The following is a 26,778-nucleotide window of genomic DNA, read 5'->3' on the forward strand; positions in this document are numbered from 1 at the left end:
TACCCAATCTCCCTGTGTATTCATGCTTTTATCTCATAAAAATATACATACACGCAAACTACAAATGAAGTGATTTAAAATCATTTTGTTCAAATATGGAAAGGCAATGGTGGGCTTTATTACAGGATATTTTCAGAGGTCACCAGGCTCACCAAATAAATGTATTCTGGTCTCAATTACTTCTGGTTTCCATGATGTGATCCCAACTGACCTAAGAATCACCTTATTTGGCACCCTCAGGAAAGCAATGCCTGTAAGCCTTCGTAACTGGCTGGGTACCTGTTGTTCTGACCGATTCTTCTCCTTATTCACTCAAAAATAGTTAAACTCTCAATTGAACATATGTGTGTTAAATGTTATGAAATCCCATGTTTAGAATCTAACTTCATAATCACTGCCATGGAACAAAATATTCATTTTTAAAAGTTTAATTCATTGAAAAGGTAGTACATCCACATAGCACAATTTTCAAAAGTTATGAAAGGACATACAGTTGTCTCCCTCCTGGTTCCATACCCCTAGCCACCCACTTCCCTTCCTCTTCCCCAGAGGTAATCAGGGTACTCAGCTTCTTTTGTAACTTCCCAGAGCTCATTTATGCACATATGCTCAATTATGTACTTGCCATCTATTCTTTTTATATATGAACAGTAGCCTATTATATTCACCATCCTGAACCTTGCTTTTTGCATCTAATAATAATGTATGTTGGAGATCATCCCACATCAGTACACTCAGGACACTTGATGTCCAAGTTCTCTTTATATATTCACTTTGTCTACCTAGGAGTTTGCTGCATTAAATGGATTTCAGGATCCATTTAACCCCTGCCACCTGGACAACTTTCAACCTTTTGCTCTCACAAACCATGCACCAGTGAATATCTGATGTGCATTCATCATTTTGTACGTGCATGAGTATATACATTTCCAGACACGGAATTGCATTTGTGGTTTTCATTACTTCAGAATAGTTTTTAAGTAAGAGTTTTTCCTGGACTTGCTGTTTCCTGGAGGTTCATGTGGGGTAAGAAATCAGGGCCACATTCTAGGCGGATAAGTTTTTCTTACAATTGCTTTTTTTTTTCTTTTTCCATTTGGTATTTCTTTTAGAGTTGACCTCTAAGAGTCAGTAAACTGGGCAGCTGTAGGGTTCTTCAGAAGGAACACTCCCCTTCTCTCACCCTAGCCCCTGCCAAGTGCTCTGCTCATGAGTACAGACTACTTTCTACAAATATGGCTTGTCTGAGCAATCCCTTGTCGAGGCCTCTCCTTGGACCCCCAAATGGGTCTAAGAGACCTCCTACCTCCTTCCTGCCCATGCCAGCTGGTACTGCTGTGGATGGTGGTTGGCCTTGCACTCAGAGGCTATCCTGAACCTCTACTAAGTGTTCTCGCCAGTGCTGTCTCACAGCTGCAGCCCTGAGTGTTCCCTTTGACGTCTCCTGCCCTGGTGCTCAATCTCCTCTGCCTCTGACAGTACTCTCATCGGGATTTCGGCTGTCTTCTCATTGTGTCACATTAGAGATGACACTTTTGCTTTTGCTCCTTGTAGTGTTTTGGTGAAGACTGAGCTAAAAAGAAGAGAGGCTGACTTTTACTCCCTGTATTTGAACCAGAAGTCAGAACGTACTTTTGAAGTGTTAATTCAACGGACAAAACTTTCCCTCAGTGAACGTAAACAGGCACCCTTGATCCTACTCTCTAATGTGCAATGAGCTTTGACTTACGGCTGTGGCCTTTCCCATGGGCCTTCTTTCCCGTGTGTGTTCTCTGATGCACAATAAGGTTTGATTTTTGGGTAAAGGCTTTTCCACATTCTGTACACTTGTAGGGTTTCTCTCCAGTATGAGTTCTCTGGTGTACAGTGAACGTGGATTTTTCTCTGAAGGCTTTGCCACACTCGGTGCATGCATAGGGTTTCTCTCCTGTGTGTGTTCGCTGATGTATAATGAGCTGAGACTTTTGGCTAAAAGCTTTCCAACATACAGGACATTCATAGGGTTTCTCTCCTGTGTGAATTCTCTGATGTATAATGAGCTTAGACTTTTCTCTGAAGGCTTTGCCACATTCGTTACATTTGTAGGGTTTTTCTTCCGTATGAGTTCTTTGATGTATAATGAGGTATGATTTCTGGGAAAATGCTTTTTCACATTCACTGCATTCATAGGGCTTCTCTCCTGTATGACCTCTCTGGTGGAGCATGAGATAGGATTTCTGAGAGAATGCTTTCTCACATTCATTACATTCAAAAGGTTTCTCTCCTGAATGAGTTCTCTGATGTACGCCAAGGTTTGATTTTTGGGTGAAGGTTTTCCCACACACGTCACATTCATAGGGTTTCTCTCCTGTATGAGTTCGCTGATGCACGATGAGGGTTGACTTCTCATTGAAAGACTTCCCACATTCAGTACACTTATGAGGTTTCTCCCCCGTGTGAGTTCTTTGATGTATAATGAGGGTTGACTTATCACTGAAAGTTTTCTTACACTCATTACATTCATGGGGTTTTTTTCCTGTATGCGTACTATGATGTATAATTAGATCAAGCTTTTGTATGAAAGATTCCCCACATTTAGTGCATTCGTAAGTTTTCTCTCCTGTGTGGGTTTTCTGATGGACAATGAGGTTTGACTTCTGAGTGAAGGCTTTTCCACATTCATTACATTCATAAGGTTTCTCTCCTGTATGAGTCCTGTAATGTATTATGACAGTTGACTTTTCTCTGAAGGCTTTTCCACATTCTGGACACTCAAAAGGTCGCTCTCCTGTATGACTTCTCAAGTGTATAATGAGCTGAGATTTTTGGCTAAAGGCTTTTCCACATTCAGTACATCCAAAAGGTTTCTCTCCTGTATGAGTTCTCCAATGTACAATGAGGTGTGACTTCTTGCTGAAGGTTTTCCTACACGCGGTGCATTCAAAGGGTTTCTCTCCATTTTTAATTCTCTCTTGTAGACTAAGACCTTTCTTTCGCCTGAGGGCTTTCCCACACTCTCTATATCCATGGGGTTTTACTCCAGGAGTTGTTTTCTCATATTCGGTATGGAAGAATAATTTTGCACATCCATTATCATGTTTCTTTCCTACAGAGCTTCTGGTAAATAGGTCTAAATTATCTACCATACTATTTCCAAATGACTCATGTTTATGGGATCTTTGTATTGAAGCAACAAGGTTTGTATTCAGATGAAATGAATTTCCAAATTCATTATAGTCATAGCCAGTCTTGGTGATAATTGTTTTGTCAGGGAATCCAACTTGCATCAACAAATATCTATCTTGGTCAACGTGGTGCTGTTTCTCAATCTGTTCATCAACTTGACAGGCTTCTTCTAGAAGGAAATACAATAAATCATTTTTGTAATTTAACATTCTATAATGGACCTTCTGCTGACAGTATTATCTCATTTTATCTGAGTTCCTAGAGAGAGTCTTAACCATCAAATCTTGTTCTTTTACTGAAATCCCACCTGCTAGTCTCTTTGTTACCAAGAACAATCTTACCCTGACATCTCAGTATTTCTTACCTTTACTTTTACATCATCTCGGATTTCCATAAACTCTGGGGAACTTATCAACCTTTAAGCGTACATGACTTACGCTATTTATAACTAGGTAAAATGCAAGTGTGGTTAGTGGATTCAAATCTTACAACAATCCCAAATCCAGATTCTTAGTGAATAGGACAAAGATCTAGAATAATTAACCTTACAAAAAAAAAAAAACAAAAAAAAAACCTTAAAGAACTTTCCCCAATCTGGATTCATCTAAGTTTGCATTCATAGTTCAGTATTACCTTCTGCTCCTGTTTTCACTATTTTCTGCTCCTGTTTTCACTATTTTCACTAAAAACTATGTCTATATTAATGCCAACTCCTTCCTCATGTTATGCTATAATCAGAATTTAGATAACTTTCAAGAAGCAATTCAGTCTTTTCAAAAAAGCTTACTCTGATCTTCCTAACTTTAATTTTTTAAATTTCTAAAGTAGTCATCTGTACTGCTCAGACAGTTAAAGTTGCAAAGCTTCCCTTAAATATACCATATTTCATCAACTGTAAGATGCATATTATTTCACATTTTAACACATCACTGAATCCAAATATACCTTATAACCAATGGCATGTCATCAATTAATTGGTGCCAATTTTTCTTAGTAGTATGTATTAAAATCAATTGGATCTTGAAGTCAGTAAAATATGGTAAATAATTTTTGCATAATGAATTTTAATGATTTCTGTAGTTTTCACCTTTTCCTAAAATTTTGTAACAAAATTATCAAACATACAGAGAAGATGAAAAAGTAAAAAACTACTCATACTACCACTTAGATTTAATAGTGATAACATTTGAAATAGTAAAACTGAATTTTAAAATGGAGCATATTGTTAGGACATCCTTAATTTCATTAGCAAAGCACTAATTCTTAGTCACACATGAACATCAGAATCACAGAAAAAGTTTTTTTTTAAGATCTTATTTGAGAGAGACTGAGCTGTACAGTGGGGAGGGGTAAGGAGGTGGAAGACAGATCAGCAGACTCCCTGATGAGCAGGAAGCCCCATGCGGGGCTTGATCGCAGTACTCTGAGATGCCCAACCGACTGATCCACCCAGGTTCAGAAAAAAAACTTTTACAAAGTACACCTAATAGAACACAAGCTCCACCAAGCATCTACTAAATCTGGATGTCATTAGGTGGTAAGAAGCAGCATAATTAGGGCCATAAACCTTCTAACCCAGGATCAAATCCTGACTCAACCACTCACTTGCTCTGTGACCTTAGCAACTTACTTTATCTATTCATATTTTATTTCCTATCTGGAAACAGGAATTATAACAGTGCCCACCTAAATATGTTGATGGGATTAAACTATTTGTAACAGGGCATGCATGGCACACAGGAAGTACTTTCAACTGTTTACTAAAACAACTGATGCTACTACTGCAAGAACAACTATTTGATTAAGAGCCACTACACTACTATAAAAAGGAATTATATTTAACTTAATCCTGGGATCAAGCCCTGCATCAGGCTCCCTGCTGACCAGGAAGCGTGATTCTCCCCTTCTCTCTGCCCGGCACTCCCCCTGCTTGTGCACTCTCTCTCTGTTAAATAAATAAAATCTTGGGAGGTCTGGGTGGCTCAGCCATGTTGAGCATTTGCCTTCAGCTCAGGGCATGATCCTGGAGTTGTGGGCTGTGAGGAGCCTGCTTCTCCCTCTGCCTGTGTCTCTCATGAATAAATAAATAAATCCTTAAAAATAAATACATAAAATCTTTAAAAAAAACTGTACATAGTAGGCTACCATTTTTCTAAGGAAAGAAATATATATTTATATACACTCATCATGTAAATAATGGAAGAATATACCTTTCAATTTTAATGAATGGTTACCTACAGAAGGAAGGAAAAGAGTGAAATGAAGGGAAAGAAGCTGAACTGCTTCAAATACACCTTGTTTTCTAGACTTGACTTTGGAACCAAGTATTTTATATTATCATAAAGCAAAACTGAATTTATTTTTTTTTTTATTTTTTTATTTTTAAATTTTTTTTTAAATTTTTTTTTTATTTATTTATGATAGTCACAGAGAGAGAGAGAGAGGCAGAGACATAGGCATAGGGAGAAGCAGGCTCCATGCACCGGGAGCCTGATGTGGGATTCGATCCCGAGTCTCCAGGATCGCGCCCTGGGCCAAAGACAAACGCCAAACCGCTGCGCCACCCAGGGATCCCGCAAAACTGAATTTAAAAGGATTCCACAATAATAATATATCCTCATCTGTATTTCTAAACCATTTCCAACCATGAAGTCTTGATTATCAATGATACCAACATGATTACCTCAATTGATTCAAACCACTATAGACAGCAGTCTCAGAATAATATTAACAATATTACCATCAGATTTAAGATTAACAGAGCAGCCCAGGTGGTTCAGCGGTTTAGCGCTGGCTTCAGCCCAGGGCGTGATCCTGGAGACCAGGATCGAGTCCCACATAGGGCTCCCTGCATGGAGCCTGCTTCTCCCTCTGCCTGTGTCTCTACCTCTCTCTCTCCTCTCTGTATTTATTTCTCATGAATAAATAAATAAAATCTTTAAAAAAAGATGTAAGATTAACAAATTAAAAACCTTTAAGTCCAGAATTAGATTTGGAAATACCGATTTTTTTAAATGAAGTAGAAATACCAATTTGAAAACATGATATGTTTTCTTTTAAAAGCCTTTTTGTGAGATGCCTGGGCAGCTCAGTCAGTTGAGCATCTGCTTTCAGCTCAGGTCATGATCCCAAGGTCACAGGATCAATCCCTGCACTGCATCAGGCTCCACGCTCAGAGGACAGTCTGCTTCTCCCTCTGCCCCTCCCCCTGCTCATGCTCTCTCAAATAAAGAAAGAAAATCTTTTTTAAAAATATTTTTTACATAGTTCCAAGCTCTGTCAATTTTTAAAAGGCCTAAAAAAAAAAAAAATTTTTAAAAAGGCCTAGAAACAATTCCCTAACATCCAAATTGTGGTCTCAAAACAGTATTTATCACAAAAAAGGAAAAAACACAGGGTTCCTTAGAGAAATGGCTGATTCCAGGCCATGAAATGAACCTGGAACATCTTGTAACATCAGAAAGCAAGGAAGCTACCAAAGACTCAGGAGCCAATTTGAAGGGGTTTCTGTTGGCCAGAGATAGGGCAGTTTGATTCATAGTGAGAATAAGGCAATGGATTAAAACACACAATAGTCATCTTTTGAATAATGCTACAAAACCAACTCATTACTTTTAAAACTGGTAAACAAATAGAAAAACATACATAACTGAAACAGAACTCATGCAACTAACATATAAGCAAATAACAGATGAAAGGCAGTCCTCTTTTTTTTTTTGGCAGTCCTCTTTATAGAAGTATTCCAGCTAATCAACAAAGAAGGAACAACAAAATATCACCATTTTGCAAACATTTTTTAAAAAATTTTTAAAGATTTTATTTATTTATTCATGAGAGACACAGAGAGAGACAGAGGCAGAGGGAGAAGCAGGCTCCATGCAGGGAGCTCGAGGTGGGACTCGATCCCGGGTCTCCAGGATCACACCCTGGGCCGAAGGCAGCGCTAAACCACTGAGCCACCAGGGCTGCCCACATTTTGCAAACACTAATGAAGATATAAGCAATAGTCACTACTGTTAACTACAATAAACAACCAAGCATTACACGCCTCCTGATGGAAGTATGTCACACCAGCTAGGAAGTAAACTTGTTAAAAGAAAAAGTAGAACCCTGAATCTGATCAAATTTCAGAATCTAACCACCAATTTACAAGAAAAACAAGGGACAGACGAAATATGTTAAATAAAATAAGGTACTCAGCAAAGTCCAGATTGTGGGAAACTAAAAGACAAATTGACTAGTTACTTTAAAAAAAATAAAAGGGGGGCGGGGGAAAGATAGACAGGAATCATTTGTAGGTTTTGAGAAACAAGAATCCAAGCACACTCTGCACTCAAATCCTGATTTCTCAATGATATTCCCCACTAAAAGGAATCAAAGATCCTTGGAGAAGTTGCTGATTCTAGGTCTGAAACAGGGAAAGTACAGCATGAACCTAGAACATATTTTTGTGTTAGAAAGTACTCAAAGAAAGATGGGGTCATGTTAAAAGACAGAGGAGCCAGCCTGAAAGGACTCCTACTAGACAAACTGAGGCAATTTGAATATCAAAATGAATAATGAGGGTTGCCTGGGTGGCTCAGTCAGTTAAGCATCTACCTTCAGCTCAGGTTACGATCTGGGATCGAGCCCGCGCATCAGCTCCCTCCTCAGCAGGGAACCTGCTGCTCCCTCTCCCTATGCCCCCTCCCTCTGCTCATGCTCTCTCTTGCTTACTCTCACTCTCAAAAATCTTTTTTTAATAAACCCAACAAGATGTATAATAACAGTAGACTTTAATGCATTGGAGCATACTGGAAAATAAAAATCTGAATCCATACTGATACTAAAATTAGTTCATTAATGGGATGGGGTAAGAGAAGAATGCCAAGTTACAAATATATAAGGAATGATAGAAAATTCACCCTTCTTCCAACCATCTTATAAATTGATTCAGGCAAGAATCATCTGTGAGTATTAAAACACTGGACAAAAATTTTTGAGAACAGAATATTATTCACCATTTGGCAGTTCTACAAAATGTTAAACACGTGTCTGACAATTCCATTCCCATGTACATACTCAAAACATACATCACCATAAAAATTCTATGCAGGGATCCCTGGGTGGCGCAGCGGTTTAGCGCCTGCCTTTGGCCCAGGGTGCGATCCTGGAGACCCGGGATTGAATCCCACGTCGGGCTCCCGGTGCATGGAGCCTGCTTCTCCCTCTGCCTATGTCTCTGCCTCTCTCTCTCTCTCTCTGTGTGACTATCATAAATTAAAAAAAAATTCTATGCAAATGTTCATAGCAGCTTTTAAAAAATATTTTTTTTATTTATTTATGAGAGACACAGAGGGAAAGAGGCAGAGACACAGGCAGAGGGATAAGCAGGCTCCATGCAGGGAGCCCAATGTGGGACTCCATCACAGGACTCCGGAATCACGCCCTGAGCCGAAGGCAGACGCTCAACTGCTGAGCCACCCAAGCTCCCACATAGTAGCTTTATAATAGCCGAAAAAGTGGAAACAACCTAAATATCCATCAACAGATAAATGGATAAACAAAAGTGGCATATCCAGACAAGAGAATATGATTCTACCATAAAAAGGATTGAAGTCCTGATACGTGCTACACTATGAATGAACCTTGAAGCCATGTCAAGTGAAAGAAACCAAACATAAAAGGCCACATTTTGTATGGTTCCATTTATATGAAATCTCTGGAATAGGAAAAACTATTGAGGCAGGAAGTAGTTGCCAGGGCATTGAGGGGAGTGGTGGTTGGAAATGGAGCCTGATAGGGGTGAGGGTTTCTTTTTGGGGTGATAATGACATTATAGAATTAGATAATGGTGATGGCTTCATAACCTGGTGAGTATACTAAAAATCGCTGAATTTGTATACTTCAAAAAGAGTGAATGTTATGGTCTGTGAATTATATCTTGATAAAGCTATTTTAAAAAAAAGACAATCAAGATGTTTTAGGCAAACAAGTCTGATAGGACTATCTAAACTGGATAGAAGCAGGTAATCCAATTTGGAATTAGACTATCAGTCCCTTGGCCCGTGATTCCTTCAGATAAGGCAATGGGAAATGAAAATGAGAGAAGTGGCAGGGCTTAGGGGTGGGGACTGGCACTTGACATGTATCCACTGGGGAAAGTAAAGGAGCAGAAACTTCTGGGTAAGCACCAACTTAAGGGAAGTGGTCTGGTAGGTGTGGGACAAGGGTGAGGAATGTCAGTCTCATGTCTGGGGTGTTCTGGTCTCTTGTCCAATAACATCAAAGGGTCACAACCCTTCTCCAGACACCCCTGAAAGCTCTTTCAGAGGTTCTCACCCCTGGTTGACAAGCTGGCACCTCCTGTCTCCATCATCTGAGTCAACCCCACTTACCTGGAAAGCTCCAAACTGAGATTTTTCTTTCTGCCAGGCATGGACCTTCTAACTCCAATTTGAGGATGAGATCTGGTTTGGTATCCTGCTGCCCTGCTAATGATAAATGACAGTGATACCTCCTTGGGTCTTCAGAGCCTCTGAGAAATAGGAAGGCGGAGTTTGGGGCAGCATGAGAGACCTATCACTTGACTCAATGGTCAAGTCAAACCATTTCACCTGGGTTTTGAGTTCACAAACACCCTGTCAGGAAACTTTGATCCTGGAACGTTTCAATGTCAAACTTTTCAAGCAGTTCAGAGACCTTACAAGTTTTCCAAACTGAGAAAGGAATGGCCCTCTACCATACACAATAATCAGAAGCAGCAAAATTACTCGATGGAGCCATTCTTACCCACAGAGACCAGGTTGCCGTAGGTCTCCAGCATCACTTCTCTGTACAGAGTCTTCTGTGAAGAGTTCAGGTACTGCCACTCTTCTGGGGTGAAATCCACAAGCACATCCTCAAATGCCACAAGTTCCTGTAATTGCACATTCCTTTTACTCTAAAACACGGACAACTGGGTGATGAGGATGCAATGTAGGGAAGTGCTGACTGGGTTTCCAGTTCATGATGATGACTTAATACAGGATGCATACTTCCTTGGAAAATTACAAACCAGGGTAAAAAAAAAAACCTATTCCATCAAGTATATGGAATATTCCATAAGAATATAGGATATACGTAAGACGATGTAGTACTTGCACAAGGATAGATAAATAGTCCAGTAGGACTAAAAAGAGAATCCAAGTATGTATGGACACCTGAGTGTCAACAAAGTTGACACTGGCAAGGCAGTGGGGAGAAGATGATCTTTTCAAATAAATATGGACAGATTAGCTGGATACCTTTATAGGGGGAAAAATCACATTTAGCCACTAACTCACCATACACAAAAATAAGCTACAGAGAAATTATAAATCTAATGTGAAAGATAACACAATAAGGGGCCTATAATAGAGTACAGGAAAATGTTTTCATAGTCTTGGGGTAGAGAAAGAATTCTAAAACAAGATGTGAAAAAAAAAAAGAAAAAAAAAGAAAAAAAAAAGGAAAAAAAAAAAAGAAAAAAAAGAAAAAAAAAAGAAAAAAAAAGAAGAAGAAAAAAAAAGAAAAAAAAAAGAAAAAAAGAAAAAAAAATAAAAAACAAGATGTGAAAAATGCTACTCATAAAGGAAAAGGTTTATAAATGTTACAAGATTAAAAGTACAACAGGGAAATACAAATCAAAACCACGATGAGAAACCACAAATCAAAACCATCTCACACTTGTCAGAATGGCTAAAATTAACATAAGAAACAACAGATGTTGGCAAGGATGTGGAGAAAAGGTGGTGGGAATGCAAATTGGTGCAGCCACTCTGGAAAACAGTATAGAGGTTCCTCAAAAAGTTAAAAATAGAACTACCCTATAATCCAGCAATTGCTTTACTAGGTATTCATCCAAAGGATTCATAGATACTGATTTGAAGCACCCCAACATTTATAGCAGCATTCTCTACAATAGCCCAATTATGGAAAGAGCCCAAATGGACAAAGAAGATGTGGTGGTATATGTATACAATGGAACAGCACTCAGGCATAAAAAAGAACGAAATCTTGCCATTTGCAATGTGGATGGAGCTAGAGAGTATTATGCTAAGTGGAATAAGTCCATCAAAGAAAAATAAATACCGTATGATTTCGCTCATATATGGAATTTAAGAAACAAAATGAACAAGGAAAGGGGAAAATGAGAGAGAGAGAGAGAGACAGGCAAGCCAAGAAATAGACTCTTTTTTCCAAAGATTTATATCTGTTTATTCATGAGAGACACAGGGAGAGGCAGGCTCCATGCAGGGAGCCTGATGTGGGACTCGATCCCAGGTCTCCAGGACCATGCCCTGGGCCGAAGGCGGCGCTAAACCGCTGAGCCACCCGGGCTCCCCCAGACGCTTGACTACAGACACCAAACTGATGATTACCAGAGGGGAGGTAGGAAGGTGGGTGGGTGGGAGGATGGGTGAAACAGGTGATAAGGATTAAGGGAGGCACTTGTGATGAGCACCAGGTGTTATATGTAAATGTTGAATCATTATATTGTGCATATGAAACTAATATAACACTATCTTGGGGCACCTGGGTGGCTGGTTGAGCATCTGCCTTTGGCTCAGGGTGTGGTCCTGGGGTCAAGTCCCACATCTGCCTATGTCTGCCTATGTCTCTGCCTCCCTCTGGGTGTCTCTCATGAATAAATAAATAAAACCTTTTAAAAAAAACACTATCTTAACTAACTGGAATTTAAATAAAACAAAAAATAAAAGTACAACAGTAAAAAGGCAAGCTTTAAATGGGGAGATTCTCTGCAACATTCAAAAGTTATGAAGGGATCTTATCTGGAACATATAAAATCCCTGCAAACCAGTAAGAAACCAGTAAGAAACCACAACACAGTAAAACAGAGAAGAGATGTGGATATGTACTTCACTAAAACAAAACCCAAATGACCTATGAACGTAAGAGAATGTACTCAACCACATTAGCACTCTGGTAAATGAAAATTTAAGCCATGCTGAGACATTCCTATGCTCCCACCAGAAAGGTTCTAATTAAGCACACTGAAATATCGTAAGATTGTGTTGAAATGAGAACTCTCATACTTAGTAGGAATATAAACTGGCATAGTTGCTTGAGGAAGTTAATTGACAGTATTTACTAAAGTTAATGATTTGTATACATTATGACCCAGCAATTCTATTTCTAGGTACACAGCTTAAAGAAAATCACGCACATATGCTCTGGATGTTCACAGAAGCACTACTTCTAAAATGAAATTGTAGAAAAGATTCAAATGTCCCTCAACAACACAATGGGTAAATTGTGGCACAGTCATTCAATGGAATCCCATGTGATAATGAAAATAAATGAACTACAAACTGCATATCCAACACAGATGAATCTCACAGATGTACTGAGCAAAAGAATCCAAACACAAGAGTACACACTGCATGATTCTCTTTACACATAGCAAGACAACAGGCAAGGTGAATCAATGATGTTAAAAGTCAGGAGACTGATTATCTTTGTGGGTGATACTGATTGGGAGAGGGCGTGAGTGGGAATTTGAAGGTCCTCCTTATGTTCTAATCTTGACCTGGGAAGCAACTACTCAGTGCATTCACTTTGTGATAATGCATCAAGCTGCACACATATAAACTGCATTTCATGTACAATTAAATGTATTTTCTATCTTTATACTTAGATATTATTATTATTTTTTTTTATGATAGTCACACAGAGAGAGAGAGAGACAGGCAGAGACACAGGCAGAGGGAGAAGCAGGCTCCATGCACCGGGAGCCCGACGTGGGACTCGATCCCGGGTTTCCAGGATCGCGCCCTGGGCCAAAGGCAGGCGCCAAACCGCTGCGCCACCCAGGGATCCCTAGAAATTATTGTTGACACAAGTGCAAAGGCAATTCAAAGGAAAATGGGAGTTTCCTTTTCAACAAATGGTGCTGGAACAATTGGATATACATATGCAAAAAAAACCACTCCAGTAAATACCACCAACCTATATAAAACTTAAAAACTCAAAACAGATCACAGACCTAAATGCAAACTCTAAACCTATAAAATTTCTAGAAGAAGATACAGGAGATGGCCCAGTCAGTTAAGTATCCAACAAGCTCTTCTCAGCTAAGGTCTTGATCTCTGAGTTGTGAGTTCAAACCCCATGTTGGGCTCCACACTGGGTGTGGAGCCTACTTAATAAAACGCACACACACACACACACACACACACACACACACACACACACAGGAGAAAATTTCTTTAACCTTCTTAGATGGGACAGCAAAATTCAAAAGACACTGTTCAAAGAAGAAAAAGCCACAGAACCAAATAAAATATTTATAAATCATATTCTGGCAAAAAAAAATGTATTGAGAATAAAGAACTATTAAAACTAAAAAAAAAAAGGCAGAAGAAAGATATTAAGCCAAAGAAGGTATACAAATGACAGATAAGCACACAGAAAGATATTTAACATCATTAGTCGTGAATAAACTCCAAATTAAAAACCACAATGGGAGGGGCGCCTGCCTGGGTGGCTCAGTGACTGAGTGTCTGCCTTTGGCTCAGAGTGTGATCCTGGGGTCCTGGGATCAAGTCCCCTGCATTGCGCTCCCCACAGGGAGCCTGTTTCTCCCTCTGCCTATGTCTCTGCCTTTCTCTGTGTCTCTCATGAATAAATAAATATTTTTAAAAATTAAAAAAAAATATTTTAAAAGTAATTAAAAAATAAAACCACAATGGGAGTTCAAGATGGTCCTGTGGGAAAACCATGAAATCACCTCCTTCCATGGACACAACAAACTTACAGCTATATATAGAATACTCTTCCTCACACAAGCAGAGGGAATGGCAGGCAGAGGGAGAGGGAGAGGGAGAAGCAGGCTTCCTGCTGAGCAAGGAGCCTGACACAGGACTCGATCCCAGGACTCTGAGATCATGACGTGAGCCAAAGGCAGATGCCTCCCTGATTGAGCCACCCAGACACCCCAATTTACTGTCAACTTAAAAATGACTGTTAGATGCAAGTTATATGTGAACCTAACGGTAACCACAAAGAAAAATTTACAGTAAATACATAAAAAGACAAAGGAATCTAAACATAACACCAAAGAATACAAACCACAAGGGAAAAAAGAAAAGAAGAAACAAAGAGGAACTAAAAAACAGCCAGAAACATTGAACAAAAGGGTAGTAAGTACATACCTATCAATAATTAAATGTAAAGACATGGGGTGGGTGAATGGGGGGGAAAACCCTTTTATATGCTGCCTGTAAGAGACTCATCAAACCTAAAGACTCACAGACTGAAAGTAAAGGAATGAAAAAAAGATTTAACATGGAACTGGAAATGAAGAGAGAGATTGGGTAGCAATACTTGTATCAGACAAATTAGACTTTAAGACAAAGACCATAACAAAAGACAAAGAAGGGTACTACATAATGATAAGAGAATCAATCCAACAAGAGAATATGACATTTGTAAACATCTATGCACTGAATATAGGAGCGTCTAAATATACATAGCAAATATTCACAGAAATAAAGAAAGAAATAGCAATACAATAATAGTAAGAGACTATAACACCTCACTTAAATCAATGGATAGTTCATCCAGACAGAAAATCAATAAGAAAACATTGACCTTACACAACACATTAGGCTACATGGACCTAATAGACATAAACAGAATACCCCATTCCAAAACAGGAGAATGCACATTCTTTAGTGCACGAGGAGCATTCTCCAGTATGGACCACATGTTAGATCACAAAACAAGTCTTAAAATTTTTTTAACAAGTCTTAAAAATTTAGCAAGACTGGTATCATATCAAGCATCTTTTCTACCACAATGGTATGAAACTAAAAATCAGTTACAAGACACAATTGGAAAAACACAAACATGTGGAGACTAAACAACATAGTATTAAATAGCCAATCAAGAAATCTTCTCCCTCTCCTCTCCTCCCATCTGCTTGTGTACACACTCTCTCTCTAATAAATAAAATCTTTAAAAAAAAAGAAATCTGGGATGCCTGAGTGGCTCAGATAGTTAAGCGTCTGCCTTCAGCTCCAGTCATGATCTCAGGGTCCTGGGATCCAGCCCTGTGTTGGGCTCCCTGCTCGGCGGGGAGCCTGCTTCTCCCTCTCCTCCCTGCTTGCGCTTTCTGTTGCTATCTCTGTCTCTCTCAAATAAATAAATAAATAAATAAATAAATAAATAAATAAAATCTTTAAAATATTAAAAAAAAGTGGGACACCTGGGTGGCTTAGAAGTTGGGCATCTGCCTTCAGCTCAGGGCTCACGTGATCCTGGAGTTCTGGGATCGAGTCCCACATTGGACTCCCTGCATGGAACCTGCTTCTCCCTCTGCCTGTGTCTCTGCCACTCTTTCTCTCTATTATCATGAATAAATAAAATCTTTTAATAAATAAATGATTAAAAAAAGAAAAAATCAAAAAGAAATCAACAGGGGTGCCTGGGTGCCTCAGTCAAGTGCTAACTCTGGATTTCAGCTCAGGTCATGATATGAGTCTTGAGATTGGGCTACAACTCTCTTAGGCTCTCTTCAATATGGAATCTGCTTTGGATTTCCTATCTCCCTCTCTCTCTGCCCCTCCCCCCACTCACATATGCTCTTTCTCTCTCTAAAATAAACAAACAAATAAAAATCTTTAAAAAATATAACATGAGACAAATGAAAATAGAAACACAATGTTCCAAAATCTTTGGGACACAGCAAAAGCACTTTTAAGAGAGAAGTTCACAGAAATACAGGCCTACCTCAGGAAACAAAAAAACATCAAATAAACACTGTCTTAACATTCAAGGAAATAAAGAAAGAAGAACAAAGCCCAAAGTTAGTAGGAAAAAAGGAAAGAATGAAGATCAGATTGGAAATAAATGGAATAGAGACTAAAAGTACAGAAAACATCAATAAGGGGCGCCTGGGTGGCTCAGTGGTTGAGCATCTGCCTTTGGCTTAGGTCATGATCTCGGCGTCCTGGGATCAAGTCCCACATCAGACTCCCCACAGGGAGCCCGCTTCTCCCCTCTGCCTATGTTTCTGTCTCTCTCTGTGTGTCTCTCATGAATAAATAAGTAAAATCTTAAAAAAAGAAAAAGAAAAAAAACATCAATGAGGCTAAGAGCTGCTTCTTTGAAAAGGTAAACAAAATCAACAAATTGTTAGCCAGACTCAAGAAAAGAGAGAGAGCCCAAATAAATACAATCAGAACCAAGCAAGGAGAAATTACAACTCATACAACAGAAATACAAAGGATTAAGAAAATACTATCAACAATTATACACCAACAAATCAGACAGAAATGGATAAACTCCTAGAAACATACAATTCTCCAAGACTGAATCATGAAGAATTAGAAAATCTGAAGAACAATTACTAATAATGAAAGTAAATCAGGGGCAGCCTGGGTAACTCAGTGGTTTAGCACCACCTTCAGCCCAGGGCCTGATCCTGGAGACCCGGGATCGAGTCCCACATCAGGCTCCCTGTGTGGAGCCTGCTTCTCCCTCTGCCTGTGTCTCTGCCTCTCTCTCTCTCTTTCTGTGTCTCTCATGAATAAATAAATAAAATCTTTAAAAAAAACAGATTTACAAGTGCAATTGTAAAACTAAATTGTAAAACTACAAAAAACTAAAATACTTAGGAATAAATTTAACCAAGGATACAAAAGACATGTATTCTGAAAACCATGTATTTTGACAAAAGAAATGGAAGATGACACAAATAAATAAATGGAAAGATATCATGCTCATAGGCTGAAATAAAAAATATTGTTAAAATGCTGTAGCTAAAGCGATCTACAGATTTAATGCAACCTCTATTAAAATACTGAGAGCATTTTTCACAGAACTATAACAAATAATCCTAAACTTTAAAAGGAACCACAAAACATCTCCAACAGATAAAGCAATCTTAAGAAAGAACAAGGCTAGGTATCATGCTCCCTGATTTTAAACTATACTACAAAGGTAATCAAAAAAGTATGGTACTGGGACAAAAAGAGACACATAGATCATGGAACGAAATAGAGACCCCACAAATAAACCCATGCTTATATGGTCAACTAATCGAGAACAAAGGAGGCAAGAATAGAACAATGCAGAAAAGACAGTCTCTTCAATAAATGAGTGCTAGGAAAAGTGGGCAGCTACATGCAAAACAATGAAACTGGACCGCTTTCATATAGCATATACAAAAATAAGCTCAATACCTGGGGAACACAGTAGGAAGATTATTCACTCTTCTTGGAGGGTATGCCTGAGAGGCAACACTCATGGAGACACCTCCATGGGAACAAAGAGGCTGGCCAATGCCATTTCAATTCCCTACCCCTCAGCATACACAGGGCCATCTGTAGCAAGGAACGTGTCGCTGACGCCGGCTACCTGACTTGCTTACACCAAGTCTATTGCTCCAGCACTCGGGTGGAACTGCCCTTCTCAGTCAGGCCAGCCTCAGTCCCAGCACGGCATACCCCTTCCACAGAGGCCAGCACAAACCCCTGTCCACCCATCTCCTGACCAGAGGGCTCTGCAGGGCCTTAGTTCCAGTGAAGTTGGTGACGGGTCTCGTTTCACAGGCAGACCACAGCTACATTCAGACCAGGGACCAAATGCTGCCCAGAGCAGGCAAGGAGAGCCTCTGCAGATAACTGGTGTGAAGGACAGAGCAGCTGAAACTACAACAGCAGGGCTCAAATAGCACACACAGGAGACACTCCATGAAGTGCCAGGCCCTGGGCACTACACAGCCTCTTCATAAGGCCATTACTTTCAGAAGCAGGATAAATAAATGGTTCTCCACCACACAGAAAAAGGCAGAGACTTAGATAAAATGTGAAGATAAAGCAAACTCTTAAATGAAAAGAGCAAGGCCATGGCCAGAGATCTAACCAAAACAGATATAAGTAAAAGGCCTGATAGAGAACTTAAAGCAACAATCATAAGGATACTCACTGGGCTTGAGAAAAGAGGAGAAGACATCAGTGAGACACTTAAAAAGAGAGATACAAGTTAAAAAAAGAATCAAGGATACCTGCGTGGCTCGGTCAGTTAAGTGTCCAACTCTTGATCTCAGCATTGTGAGTTCAAGCCCCACACTGTGGGGGGGGGGGCTAATTTTAAAAAAAAGAAATAATCAGAGATTAAAAGTGCAATAAACTAGAAACATGGGCAGCCCTGGTGGCTCAGTGGTTTAGCGCCACCTTCAGCCCAGGGTGTGATCCTGGAGACCCGGGATGGAGTCCCATGTCGGGTTCCCTGCATGGAGCCTGCTTCTCCATCTGCCTGTATCTCTGCCTCACTATCTCTCTGTGTCTCTCAAGAATAAATAAATAAAATCTTAAAAAAAAAAACCTAGAAACACACCTGATGTAACAAACAGCAGGCTGGAAGACTCAGAGGTAAGAATCTGTGATGTAGAAGACAAAGTAACAGAAAGTAATGGAAAGTAATGAAGCTGAAAAAAAGAGAGGGAAGAATTATGCAACATGAGAATAGACAGGGAACTCAGTGACACCATCAAATGTAATAACATTCATATTGTAGGAGTCCCAGAAGAGGAAGAGAGAAAAGGGGGCAAAAAATTTATTTGAAGAAATAGTAGCTGAAAACTACTCTAATCTGGGGATGGAAACAGGCATCTAGATCTTCAAGACACAGAGAATTTCTATCAAAATCAACAAAAGCAGGCCAACACCAAGATATACTGTAATTAGATTTGTAAAATATAATGATAAAGAATAAAATCTTAAAAGCAGTAAAACAAAAGAAGTCCTTAGGGATGCCTGGCTGGCTCAGCTAGTAGAGCATGCAATTCTTTATCTTGAGGTTGTGGGTTTGAGCCCCATTTTGGGTATAGAGATGACTTAAAAAATAAAATCTTTAAAAAAATTAGTCCTTAACATACAAGGGTAGACCCATAAGGCCAGCTGCAGATTTATCAACAGAACCTTGGCAAGCCAGAAGGAAGGGGCATAATATATTCAAAGTGATCACTGGAAAAATCTGCAGCCAAGAATACTCTATCCTGCAAGGCTATCATTCTGAATAGAAGGAGAGATAATGAGTTTCCCAGACAAACAAAAAATAAAGGAGTACGTGACCACTAAGAAATATTAAAAGGAAGTCTTTGAGTGGAAAGGAAAGACCAAAAGTGACAAAGACAAGAAAGGAACAGAGAAAATCTCCAGAAACAACAACAAAAGAAACAAAATGCCAATAAATGCATATCTATCAATAATTGTTCTGAATGTAAATGTACTAGATGTTTCAAAAGACATAAGGTGTCAAAATGGATTAAAAAAAACAAGACCTGGGGACGCCTGGGTGGCTCAGCGGTTGAGCATCTGCCTTCAGCTCAGGGCATGATCCTGGAGTCCAGGGATCTAGTCCCGCATCGGGCTCCGTGCATGGAGCCTGCTTCTCCTCCCTCTGCCTATGTCTCTGCCTCTCTCTCTGTGTCTCTTGTGAATAAATAAAGAAAATCTTTAAGAAAACAAAAAAACAAGACCCATCTGTATGCTGCCTACAAGAGATTCATTCATTCATTCATTTATTTTTAAAGTAATCTCTACACCCAACATGGGGCTCAAACTCACAACTCCAAGAGTCACATGACTACTGACCTAACTAGCCAGGCACTTCATACAAGAGAATCATTCTAGACCTAAAGACATCTACAGATTGAAAGTAAAGGGATAAAGAAAAATTTATCACATAAATGAATGTCAACAGAAAGCCAGAGTAACTACTTATACTGAACAAACTAAACTTTAAAACAAAGACTGTAACAAGAGAAGAAGGGCACTATAGCATAATAAACGGGACAATCCAACAAGAAGATAGAACAATTGAAAGTATTTATGCTTCCAACTTGGGAGCACTGAAATATATAAAATGATTAATAACAAACATAAAGAAACTAATTGATAATAATAGTAGAGGATATTAACACCTCACTTACATCAAGGGACAGAAAATCAACAAGGAAACGATGGCTTTGAATGACACACTGGACCAGATAGACTTACAGATATATTCAAACATTCCATTCCAAAACAGCAGAATATATATTCTTTTCAAGTGCATATGGGAGGGGATCCCTGGGTGGCTCAGCGGTTTAGTGCCTGCCTTTGGCCTTTGGCCCAGGGCGCGATCCTGGAGTCCTGGGATCGAGTCCCGCATCAGGCTCCTGGCATGCTTCTCCCTCTGCCTGTGTCTCTGCCTCTCTTTCTCTATGCCTATCATGAATAAATTTTTAAAAAAATCTCAAGTGCATATGGGAGATTCTCCAGAATAAATCACAGATTAGGTCACAAGATAGGACTCAACAAATACAAAAAGATTGACTACAATGCTATGAAACTTGAAGTCAACCACAAGAAAAAATCTGGTAAGACCACAAACATATGGAGTTTAAACAATATGCTCCCAAACAATGAATGGGTCAACCAGGAAATCAAAGAAGAAATTTAAAAAAATACACAGAAACAAATGAAAATTAAAACCTAAAGGTCCAAAACCTTTGGGATGCAGCAAAAGCAGACCTAAGGGGGAATTATATACCAATACAAGCCTATATCAAGAAGCAAGATAAAAGGGACACCTGGGGGGCTCAGTGGTTGAGCATCCACCTTCAGCTCAGGGCGTGAACTCAGGGTCCTGGGATTGAGTCCGCTGTCAGGCTCCCCACAGGGAGCCTGCTTCTCCCTCTGCCTATGTCTCTGCCCCCCTCTCTCTCTGTGTCTCTCATGAATAAATAAATAAAATCTTCAAAAAAGAGCAAGAAAAAAACTCAAATAAAAAACCTAACCTTACATGTAAAGGAGCTAGAAAAACAACAACAAATGAAGCCCAAAGCTAGCAGAAACAAGGAAATAATAAAGATTAGAGCAGAAATAAATGATACAGAAACTAAAAAAAAAAAAAAACACAACAGAACAGTTTAATGAAATGAGGAGCTGGCTCTTTGAAAAAATTAATAAAATTGATAAACCTCTTGCCAGACTTACCAAAAAGAAAAGAGAAAGGACCCAAATAAATAAAAACACAAATCCAAGTGGAGAGATGACAACTAACAGCATGGAAATCAATTATAAGAGAATATTATGAAAAACTATATGCCAACAAATTGGACAACCTAGAAGAAATGGATAAATTCCTACAAACATATAAGCTACCAAAACTGAAACAGAAGAAATAGAGAACTTGAACAGACCCTAACCAGCAAGGAAATTGAATTAACAATCAAAAAATTCCCAACAAAGTCCAGAGTGTTCACTTCGGCAGCACATATACTAAGAAGTCCAGGACCAGATGGCTTCACAGACAAATTTTTTTTACCAAACATTTAAAGAAGAGTTACTATCTATTCTTCTCAAACTATTCCAAAAATAGAAAAGGAAGGAAAAAAAAAAAAAAAAAAGAAAAGGAAGGAAAACTTATAAATTCATTCTAGGAAGCCAGCATTACCCTGATACCAAAACCAGATAAAGACACCACTAAAAAAGAGAACTACAGACCAAATATCCCTGATGAATTCACATGGATGTAAAAATTCTTAATAAAATACTAGCAAACAAAATCCAACAATACAGTAAAAAAATCATTCACCACGATCAAGTGTAATTTACTCCTGGGTTGTGAGGATGGTTCAATGTTCACAAATCAATCAATGTGATACATCACATTAATAAAACAAAGAATAAGAACCATATGATCATTTCAATAGATGCAGAAAAAGCATTTGACAAAGTACAATATCCATTCATAATAAAAACTCTCAACAAAGTAGGTGTAGAGGGAACATACCTCAACATCATAAAGGCCATCTATGAAAAACCAACAGCTAATATCATCCTCAATGGGGAAAAACTGAGAGCTTCTCCTCTATAGTCAGGAACAAGACAGAGATATCTACTTTCCCACTTTTATTTACCTGAGTACTGGAAGTCCTAGCCACTGCAATCAGAGAAATAAAAAGCATCCAAATTGGCAAGAAAAAGTAAAATTTTCACTACTCGCAGATGACACGACACTGTCTATAGAAAACCTGAAAGACTCCACCAAAACACTGCTAGAACTGATACACGAATTCAGTAAAGTCTCAGGATATAAATCAATGTACAAAAATCTGTTACATTTCTATTTACCAATAATGAAGCAGCAGAAGAAAATTAAGGAATCAATTTACAACTGCACCAAAAACAGTAAGATACCTAGGAATAAACCTAACCAAAGAGATAAAAGACCTGAACTCTGAAAACTAAAATACTGATAAAAGACATTGAAGATGACACAAAGAAATGGAAAGACAGGGGTGCCTGGATAGCTCAGTCAGCTAGGGCTAAGACTCTTGATTTCGGCTTGGGTCATTATCTCGGGGTTGTGAGATCAAGCCCCACATCAGGCTCTATGCTCAACGTGGTTCCTGCTTGAGATTGTCCCTGTTCCTCTGCGCCTTCCTCCTGCTCGCTCGCTCTCTCTCCCTCTCTCCAATAATAAATCTTAAAAAAAAAGAAATTGTGGAGATGACACAAAGAAATGGAAAGACATTCTGTGCATATAGTTTGGAAAAGCAAATATTGTTAAAATGCCTATACTACCCAAAGCACAATCTACACATTTAATGCAATCCCTATCAAAATACCAACAGCATTTTTCATAGAGCTAGAACAAACAATCCTAAAATTTGTATGGAACCACAAAAGGCCCCGAATAGCCAAAGCAACCTTGAAAAAGAAACGCAAAGCTGGAAGCATCACAATTCCAGACTTCAAGTTATATTATAAAACTATAGTAATCAAAACAGTATGGTGCTGGCACAAAAATAGGCACATAGATCAACAGAACTGATGAGAAACCCCAGAAATAAGCCCACACTATATGGTGAATTAATCTTGGACAAAGCAGGAATTTGCATTCTACAAATGGTGTTGGGAAAACTGGAAGGCAACATGCAAAAGAATAAAATCAGATCACTTTCTTATATCATAAACAAAAATAAATTCAAAATAGATGAAATGTGAGACACAAAACCATAGAAATCCTAGAAGAGAACACCAGCAGTAATTTCTTTGACATGGGCAGAAACAGCTTATGTCTCCCGAGGCAAGGGAAACAAAAGCAAAAATTAACTATTGGGACTTCAACAAAATAAAAGGCTTCTGCACAGTGAAGGAAACAATCAACATAGCTAAAAAGCAACTTACAGAATGGGGGAATATATGTGCAAATGACATATCTGAAAAAGGGTTAATATCCAAAACATGTAACAAATTTACAAAACTCAACACCCCAAAAACAAATAATCCAATTTAAAAAATGGGCAGAAGGAACACCTGGGTGGCACAATCGGTTAATCATCCAATCTTGGTTTCAGCTCAGGCCATGATCTCAGGGTTGTGAGATAGAGCCCTGTATTGGGCTCCATGCTCAGCACACAGTCTGCTTGGGATTCTCTCTGTCTCGCTCCCTTTGCCCCTCTCCCCTGCACACTCGCTCTCTCTCAAATATATAAATCTTTAAAAAAAAAATGGGCAGAAGACAATAGACTTTTTTCAAAAGAAGACATCCAGATGGCTAAGAGACACATGAAAAGACACTCAACATCACTGATCATCAGTAAAATAGAAATCAAAACTACAGTAAGTTATTCCCTCACACCTGTCAGAATGGCTAAAATCAACAATCATAAAAAAAACAGCAAGTGTCGGGTGCCTGGATGGCTCAGTGGGTTAAGCATCTGTCTTCAGCTTTTTTTTTGGAGGGGACTCCCTGCTCAGTGGGGAGTCTGCTTCTTTCTCTGTCCCTCCCCATGCTCCTGCACTCTCTCTCAAATAAATAAAATCTTTAAAACGTTTTTTAAAAACATAGGTGTTAGTGAGGTTGTAGAGAAAGGGGAACCCTCTTGTACTGCTGGTGGGAATGCAAACTGGTGCAGCCACTCTGGAAAACAGTATGGAGGTTCCTCAAAAATTTAAAAATAGACCTATTCTACAATCCAGCAATCACACTACTAGGTATTTACCCAAAGAATAAAAAAATACTGGGACGCCTAGGTGGCTCAGCAATTGAGCATCTGCCTTCAGCTCAGGGCATGATCCCGGGATCCAGGATTGGGTCCCACATCGGGCTCCTTGCGGGGAGCCTGCTTCTCCCTCTGCCTGTGTCCCTGCCCCCGCCCCCGTGTCTCTGATGAATAAATAAATAAAATCTTCTAAAAAATGCTAATTCAAAGGGATACATGCACCCCAATGTTTATAGCAACATTATCTACGATAGCCAAATTATGGAAACAGCTGCATGTTAACCAACTGGAATTTAAATGAAAACTTTAAAAAAAGACAGCATGGTACTGGCAAAGGGTTAGGTAAGGTATATAGATCAATAGAACAGAGTCCGAATATAGATCCACAAATATGGTCAACTGATTTATGACAAAACTCCAAAAGCAATTCAAAAGAGAAAAATGATCCTTTCAACAAATGGGGTTGGAACAAATGGAATTCCATATACAAAATAATAACCCTCAACCTAATCTCCACACCTTATATAAAAATTAATTCAAAAGAGATCATAGGTCTAAATGTAAAATTTTAAACTATGAAACTTATAGAATCGGAAAAAATCTTCACGACCTAGAATCCAGCAGAGTTCTTAAACCTGACACCAAAATCACAACACATAAAGGAAATAATTCATAAACTGGACATTTTCAAAATGAAAAATTCTTACTCTGTGAACAACATTGTTAAGAGAATTAAAAGAAAAGAATTAAAAGAGAATTAAAAGAAAATTTACAGAAACTATGTATCTGACAAAGGACTTGTACACAGACTATATAAATAACTCTCAAGTCTCAATAGTGAGAAAACAAAAAATCCAATTTTAAATAGGCAGAAGAGCTGATTGCACACTTCATCAAAGAGGATATACGAAAAGTAAATAAGCATATATAAAGATCTTAAACATCACTAGCTATTAGTGAAACGCAAATTAAAGCCATGATGAGATACCAACTATACTGCTAGAATGACTAAAATTAAAAATGCTGACAATATCCTGTGCTGGCAAAAATGTGAAGCAACTGGAATTCTTATACGTTGCTGGTGGAAATGAAAAATGACTCAACCATTCTGGAAAACAGTTTGGCAGATTCTTAAAAAGTTAAACATACAGTTACCGTATGACCCAGCAATCCAATATTTATTCTAGAGAAATGAAAACATATGTTCACACAAAAACCTATGTATGAATGTTTAGTTTTACTCATAATTTCCAAAAACTGGAAACAATTCAAATGTCTTTCAACAGGAGAATGGATAGATAAGCTGTGGTACCTGTATACCATGAATACTATCCAGCAAAAAAAAAAAAAAAAAAAAAAAAAAAGAACTGATACACACAACTTATCTCAGTCTCCAGGGAATTACAGCAAGTAAAATACCCTCAGTTTCAAAAGGTCACACACTCTATGATTTGATTTTTTTTTATCACATTCTTGAAATGACAAAATTCTAGAAATGGAGAATGGTATTTCCCAGGAGTCTAAGAATGGAAGGACTGGGGAAAAGGGGTGGATTTAGCAATAAAAGGGCAACATAAGGGATCTTTCTGGTGGTGGAACTATGTCTTGACCGTATCACAGTCAACATCCTGGTCATGACATTATACCATAGCTTTGTTAAGATGTACTATTGGGGGAAACTAGGTAAAGGATACACAGGATTTCTCTGTATTATTTTTATAATTGCACATCAGTAGATTATTTCAAAAGATCATTTAATTTTTTTAAAAAAGGTTACGTGCCATATGATTCCTTTATATGACATTCTTGAAGATTAAACTATAGTGACACAGAACAAATCTGTGGTTGCCTGAAGTTATAGGTTGGGAAGGATTAGACATAAAGGGGTAGCATAAGGCATTTTTTTTTTTTTGGCCTGATGAAACCATTCTCTATCCCATAGATTAGTTACACCAATCTGTATTGGTGACATGCCTTCATCCCAGCACTGACTTTAACAATACCAAATGTGTTCACATTTATTGTACTGGACAATAACAACAAAAACAATTACTAATGCACACTAATTTTAAACATTTTTTTTAAGTGAATAGAAAAAGATGGTTGGCTGTGAGCACCTACAGGACTCTGTCTCTTGGCCAAGTGAAAATCCTAAGTCTGACTTATAAAATTACGTCAGGAAAACGATTCCAAGAAAAGCAAGTTCCCTAAGATATTCCATTCCCAAATTCCACTTTGACATTGTGTCTTCAGCTCACTGAGGAATGCCATAAGAAATATCTGCAGGAAACAAGGGATTGCATTTATCACTGCTGTGGCTGAAGACAATTCCGCCATCCATATGAAGACTCAGAAAAGAAATGCCTTGGAAGGCAATTACAGGAAACCTTTACTTCCCTGAGGATTCGGTGTGCTCTCTCCTGATAACTAAGGGGAGCCAGCTTCTAGTTAAGTTTCCCTCTGGCAGCCAGAGGCTCAAAGAGATATCTGTAAGTCAATGTTAGTATATGTTACATCCTAAGTCCTCCATGTCTACATTCTAACTTGGCCTTGCGGCTGCCTCTCATTTCCCAATCCTAATGCTTATT

At 38.7% G+C, this 26,778-nt stretch overlaps 1 protein-coding gene across 6 annotated transcripts in view; it reads right to left on the reverse strand.

Moving 5' to 3' along the window:
• Positions 1 to 281: 281 nt before the first annotated feature.
• ZNF182 (zinc finger protein 182) overlaps positions 282 to 26,778 on the reverse strand; it is a 28,119-nt gene continuing 1,622 nt past the window's right edge. For 4 of the 6 annotated variants that reach the window (XM_041742231.1, XM_041742233.1, XM_041742232.1 and 1 more), the window contains 3 exons: positions 9,937 to 10,063; positions 9,543 to 9,638; positions 282 to 3,334 (listed from right to left, as the gene is read on the reverse strand). In XM_041742231.1, the coding sequence (XP_041598165.1) occupies positions 1,704 to 3,334; positions 9,543 to 9,638; positions 9,937 to 10,063 (1,854 nt within the window). In that variant the 3' untranslated portion in view covers positions 282 to 1,703. The remainder of the gene's footprint in view (positions 3,335 to 9,542; positions 9,639 to 9,936; positions 10,064 to 26,778) is intronic. The other 2 variants (XM_041742236.1, XM_041742235.1) reach the window with 2 other exon arrangements.

Source organism: Vulpes lagopus, chromosome X (assembly GCF_018345385.1).
Source record: "Vulpes lagopus strain Blue_001 chromosome X, ASM1834538v1, whole genome shotgun sequence".
In the NCBI taxonomy this organism is placed as follows: domain Eukaryota; kingdom Metazoa; phylum Chordata; class Mammalia; order Carnivora; family Canidae; genus Vulpes; species Vulpes lagopus.